The sequence below is a fragment of the Orycteropus afer genome, unplaced genomic scaffold, assembly GCF_000298275.1.
Source record: "Orycteropus afer afer isolate SDZICR_OR568_19922 unplaced genomic scaffold, OryAfe1.0 scaffold00154, whole genome shotgun sequence".
NCBI lineage: Eukaryota > Metazoa > Chordata > Mammalia > Tubulidentata > Orycteropodidae > Orycteropus > Orycteropus afer.
In genome coordinates, this window is record NW_006921741.1 from 1902603 (window position 1) to 1909022 (window position 6420).

At 41.0% G+C, this 6420-nt stretch overlaps 1 protein-coding gene across 1 annotated transcript in view; it reads right to left on the minus strand.

Moving 5' to 3' along the window:
- CCDC90B (coiled-coil domain containing 90B) overlaps positions 1-5231 on the minus strand; it is a 97474-nt gene extending 92243 nt beyond the window's left edge. The window contains exons 1-2 of the mRNA XM_007946284.1: positions 5127-5231; positions 1447-1581 (exon numbers count right to left, since the gene is read on the minus strand). Coding sequence (XP_007944475.1) covers positions 1447-1581; positions 5127-5231 — 240 coding nt within the window. The remainder of the gene's footprint in view (positions 1-1446; positions 1582-5126) is intronic.
- Between the last annotated feature and the right edge of the window lie 1189 nt (positions 5232-6420).

A 6420-nucleotide genomic window follows, 5' to 3' on the forward strand; every position in this document is an offset into this window, starting at 1 on the left:
TCAGTCTGCAAGCCCCACTTAAACCTGTACAGCATGTGCACCCTGCTGGGTTTGAAACACTGGTGGCACAGCCTCAAGACTCACAGCAACACGTCACCACAGTAGGACAAAGTGACAGACAGTTTGCCTCCCTTAGCTGTTTGAAACCTCTCAAATCTTCCCTTACCTGGATCCCTACTGCTGCCTCCTCACTCTGTCCCAGTACCCTGGCCTTTTTCTGTCCTTTCACCTGCTTTCCCGCCTTGCTGCTTTGGGGTGTGGCCTGGGTTCCCTCCCCTCACCTGGATCCCTGTGGCTGACTCATATGAGTTAAACTTGTATATATATGTGTATGTGTGTGTGTGTGTGTGTGTGTATGTATATATATATATATATAGAGAGAGAGAGAGAGAGAGAGAGAGAGAGAGAGAAATTGATTTATCTTAGGAAAATGGCTGCCACAGTTATAAAAACTGACTAGTGCCAAGTTCCTAGATCAAATGTCAAAATGGAGTCTTTTCCCAACTCTCGTACCTATGGGGGCTGACAAGCTCAAGGTTGCAGATAGTATACCAGCTGTTGACTTAGACAGACAATGAATCCAAGATCACCAGGCCGAATGGTGGATTGTCCGTTCATGGACAGTTGTAGGCAGCAGAATAGGATCCAGATCCAGAGAAGGTTGTAGCTATCTAGATTTGAGGGAAGTAAGGTTAAGTGGTGATAAATGAAGCTAGAGAAGCAAATAGGGGCAGATCTTAAAGTGCTTTAAGGAGCTTGGATTTTATCTAGTAAATAAGAAACACCAAAGGGTTTAAGATAGGAAATGAGTTTAATGGTTTAATGATTTTGAGATCTTAAGAGGCTGAAACTCAGGCATGGAGACCTGTTAGGGTCTATTTTAATAATCGAGTTAAGAGACAATGATGTGGCAGTAGAAATGGGGATGAAGAGTAAGGAACTTTTCTAGAAATATTGGGGAATTAGTATTTTAAGTACTTGGGTATGTGGGTTAGGGGAGAGGAAAGAATCTAGGATGATTCTATGTTTCTGACTTAGGTAGTTGCGTACGTATTGCTATTATTTATGGAGATTTGAAATATGGGAGGATTTCCTTTTTATTCAAATTTGTGATTCGGAAATGTTTTGGTAAGCAATGACTCAAGACTTTTCTGAGAGAAAATGAGAGTGTATTTCTGTTGTTTATGCCAGTGGGTACTGTGGTTCAATATCAGTGTTCCTTATTTTTTCTTTTGTGTTGATGAATATTGTCCCTTCTAGGCTTATGCTGTTGTAGATTAGAGAAAGTGGGGGTACACTTGTGTAATTCTTACCAGTAATAAAATTCTCCACCACATTATAACTTCTAATCATTGTATTGAAGCAGAGTCATTGTCTGGTGGTTTGGAAGCTACACAGATGATTTGTAAGGAAGTATTGGAAATGTTCCTCAGAAATGTGGCTCACTTGAGATAAGTGGCCATATGAAAGGACACTAGTTCCGAACTTGTACTCTATTTTCACTTCATCTATGGGAGGAAAAATGAATTCCCAGTAGTCATTGGTGGTGGTGAGGTGGTTGAGATTCTCTTGCAAAAATACCTCTGGAGAAAATGAAAAAAAAAAAACAAAAAACAAACCTCTGGAGAGATGTAGAGCAGGGAGACTACATGCTTTCTTAAAGTTTTACTATTTCTTTATTCATTTCCTTTCCCCAAGAACAAAAGTTTTAGAGTCAGACAAACCTAGTCCTCCACCTACTGTATTTGTGACTTTGGGCTGGTGAATGTTTTTGCTGTGAATCTCAGTTGCAGTATCTAAAATATACCATGTAGTATCTTTGCAAGGATCAACTGAGATGTTATTTATAAAGAACCTTGTCTGAGGCCTGGTACAGAGTTGGCAATCAAATAATAAAAGCTATTTTTTTAAAAAAATCATTCTTTAAATGCATTTGTTCCATCATGTTTTCAAATACCAGATTCCCCAGAATAGTTACTGACACTATGTCTACTGGACATTGTGAAACTTTTTCCTGTCTAAAATGGCATTTGTGGATTACCAAACTTAAAATTTTCTTAAGAATGAAGGGAACTGACAAGAAATAGACAGCATACCCTCGTGAGTAAATGATTCAAGCCGAAAATAAACTTTATTTCATGACAAACAAAACTATACCTTCCTGCATATCTCCCTATCTCTGACCTTCATGTGGCCAGTTCGTACTTATCCTTAAAAATCCGGGACAATACCATCTTCTAAAGGAGGCTTTTCTGCCCTCCTCACCCCCTATCTTGTGTTCCAGCATACCCTCAGTACTAACACATATCTTCAGGGAGCACCATTCACATTTTACTCTATGTAAATAATGTGCCTCATAACACTACATGTCTGGTAGCCCTCATGTTTACTCTGTCACAGCACTTTGTTACATTGCTTATAATCGTCTGTCCTCTTGTCTGTATCCCTTTCTAACAAGGAGCTCTTATGAGGCTAGAAACATATTCAACTTTCTATCCTTTAATGCCTAATGTGGGCCTGGGACACTGTTTAAGGAAAGAATGGGTGGATGGATAAGTGAATGAAAATCTGCAATGATTTACAAGCCAGACTATGTGGTAAGTATTATTTTCTGTCACCCACTGCTAGCAATGATGTGTGCATCTCCCCCATGTGCTGCTGATGACATTGCCATCTCACTGTAAAGCTTCTGACCTCTAAGAATTTTACAGTTCCATCCTTATGCTGTGCACATCAGAGTCAGATCCAGAAGGGCAGCATCTTTGTGTGAAAGTAGGATGACATATGGGGCAGTGAGCAGAAATTACGATTGGTTTTTAATGTTCTGAATATTGAGTTGGTTTGCATTCTCATTAGCAATTCTCATAAGTTGTTTGAAATGATCATAAAGTCAGCATTGCAAATTTAGAGATGAATTACTTACACCTTGGCTTCCTGTTGAGTGAAGATTATTAATTGTATCCTTTCTCATCAGAGCTTCCCATGTAGTTGAGGTCTTTATTTTTAGCCTACCCCTATTGCCAGCTCCTGTCTGAACCAATTCCACTCATGTCTAATCAGGGGATGTAAAGTTAAATCTAGGGCAAAAATGAAAAGAAAACCTAGAAAACTCAGTCAACAGTCCTGAGCAAAGAAGTCATTGTAGGAGGACTGTAGCATCCTCTCAATTTGTAGAGCCCATAACTCTGTCACATAGCACAACTGGCTCCCTTCCCAGTGCCAAGTGGGGACCCTGCATGTATACCCTTCAGTGCACATTTGTAGCTAAGGCACCGTCTACTCTGTAGCCTTCAAATTGTGAGCCCCTCCTACCCAAAGAGGAACTGCTCAGAATCTGTGCTCATGATTCTTTTGCTTTTAGTTACAATTTTACTATATATGTATAAATATATCATTTAATGACAGCACAGACAAAGAAGCATTTGCATCCGTCTGGTGGCGCAGTGGTTTGCAGCCCTTTTGGTTCAGTTGCTAAGCAGGACAGTGGTTTGAACCTACCAAGCTGCTTCTCTAGGGAAAGATGTGGTAGTCTGCTTCTGTAAGTATTTATAGCTTTGAAAACCCTATGGGGAAATTCTACTGTGTCCTATTGGTTCACGATAAGTCAGAATCCACTTGATGGCAGTTGGTGGGGGGTGTGTAGGAAGGCCTTTCCAGGAGATATTTTCCAGGAGGGCAGTGTCTTAGGCAGACATTGTGCAGAGGTCCAAAGGTGTGGGAAAACAGATTGTGTTCTGAAGACCATCTGTGCAGGAGGAAGTGGTGCAAAATGAAAATTCACAGTGTTGCAACTGATAAAATGTTTCAAAGTTAAGAAAAAGAGTAACGTGCCAGTGCACACCTGTGGACAGACACAATCTCCTTCGGACTAGGGAGTGGAAAGGGCTCATTTTGGACTAGAATCCAGGGCAGACAACAAGACAAACAAAAGCAAAGGCAGCACTAGTGCAAAACCCAGATGAAACTGGCTGCGTTAACAGAATGTGAGAGCTGGAGGGTGCTCTGAATACATCTAGTGGCCTCCCAGTAAGCACCTGTGACTACAGTGGCCTTCTCTGATGGCACTCTAGGGAAGAATTGCATTGTGAATATTTGTTGAAAAGCACTGCCATCTAATAAACTTAGCTCATTGTTTCAAATTAATTGGTGCATGATTTAGAAAAGCAAGGACTTAAAGCATTAATTACATAGTATAAGTAAATAAGCTTTAAAAAGGGACAGAGAACCAATAGCCCATTAAGACACAGAGTCAGCTAAGAATTCTGCACCATTTTCTGAGAGAAGGTGGGGAGGAAGAGGTAAAAATAGATACTGAGAAGAAAATGATAGAGGTGTGAATCCAAAAATCCACACCTCTAGGCTAGAGATTGATTAGGATCGCAAGAAGATACACTTAACCTAATTACGCTGAAGTAACTGTAATTAGGTTAAGAGGAGTTTAGAGTGTTAACATTTCAAGGACACGTAGACCTCTAAAAGTTTTCTAGTAAAGAGCTCCGTGGGATAAAGGACAGATACCTTCTCAGGGATGTCCTCCCAGACCACCTTGAAGTCAAGGCCTCCTAATATGTTTGCTCATAGCGTCCTCATTTCTTCACAGAATTGATGTATTTATTTGTGTGATTATTAGATTTTGACTTCCTACCTAGTAATAAGCAACCCAGGGCCAAGATTAGGTCTCTCTTGTTTATCAGTGTATCCCAGTGCCTAGCTAGCATAGAGCCTGATACATAGCAGGTACTTAGATCATTTATACTGAATGAGGTGTAAATCTGAATGGAATCTTTTAGATATTCTGTAAAATTAGCTGAAGACCCAGTCTTTGGCAGTCCTACTCTAAGAGGTTCATTTCCACTGTTCAGCTTGTTTTTACCCCGTTGGGCCTAAATGAGGAGCTCTGGTGGCCAGTGGTTAAGGCATTAGGCTGCTAACAAGGTCAACAGTTCCAACCCACCAGCTGTTCCATAGGATAAAGATGAGAAAGGCTGCTTCTGTAAAGATTTACAGCCTTGGAAACCCTATGGGACAGTTCTACTCTGTCCTATATGGTTGTGATGAGTTGGAATCAATGTCATGGCAGTGGTTTAGGCCTAAGTGAGCTTGACAACTCTCCTTTTCACTCTTACTAAGGGCTCTAGAATTTCCACTGTTCTCTTCTCCTTATACATCTCCTGTTCTGATTCTTCCCCTTTGGATCTGTCGCCCTGAAACCTGGCTGTGGAGTAGGACATGGTCTTTCCAGCTTTCACCATTTTTTTTTTTTTTTTAACCTGAATTCAAGTACATGGGACCTTTCTTTATAAAGGTTCACAAAAAGAGAATTAATGAGGTAAGAAAAATAATAATTGAGGCAAAACTAAACCTCACATTTACATTTATAGTCACGGTGCCAGATCTCTAGCTAGTGATCTCAGACGTGGCACTTGAAAGTATCAATGAGCCATGCTTCAGGACGGGCATCACTAGACGCAACTTACAGTTAGCATTTGATGAAGGCTGGGGGACCCCTACTACCATGATGGCCCCTTTGTTCCAAGCCAGAATAATAGGTGCCCTCTTGTCTTATGTGGAAAATTTGTACTGTTGAGGCCCTACAAATTTGTGGACTCTGCCCACATAGGAATATGTTCTTTTGGGCTGATCTTTCTCCTGCAACTGAATGGAGGGAGGGTTCTAGGGGTCTTTCTCATACTCAAGGATGTATTTTGGGTTGTTCTAGAAGGGTACTGAAGGGAAAACTGAGAAAGTGAACTTGAAACTGGATGATCATACTGAAGGAAAAATAGGGAACTATTTTGATATGCATGAGAGAGTCTTCTATAGTTTGAGTGGTCAGGAACGAGTTCTCTGAGGAAGTAACATTTAAAGCATAATTGAATTGCAAAGATTAGCCAATCAGGGCCACTGCACAGTCTTATATTGGTTGTGCAATGGACAACCTGCCCACCATATGTGGGTAGCCATGGCTAGCCAGTCATGTGAAGATCTTGAAGCATGACTTTCCAGACAGCAGAAACAGCATCGACCCCAAAGTGAGAATAAGATCTTTTTGTTTGAGGACGAGCAAGGAGGCCAGTGTAGTAGGAATGTAGTGAATGGGACAGCATGGTAAGTTATGAAGTAAGAGAAAGATCATGTAGGGTCTTGTAAACCATGGTAAGAGGTTTGGATATTATGCTATTAATATTAAAGATCGGAGGGGCATGACATGAAAACTTAGGTTGCTATGTGAAGAATGGGCTGTAGAATGGGTAACAGTACATGCTGAGAGATACTTAGGAGGCTGCTGCAGAAGGCCAGGTGAAAGACAAAAGCAGCTCAGCCCAGTGGTGATGAAGGGAAGTTGGTAGATTCTGGATATCCTTTGGATGTTAAATAGTCAGGAATGGCTGATAGGTTATGGGGTGGGGAGAGGTGACA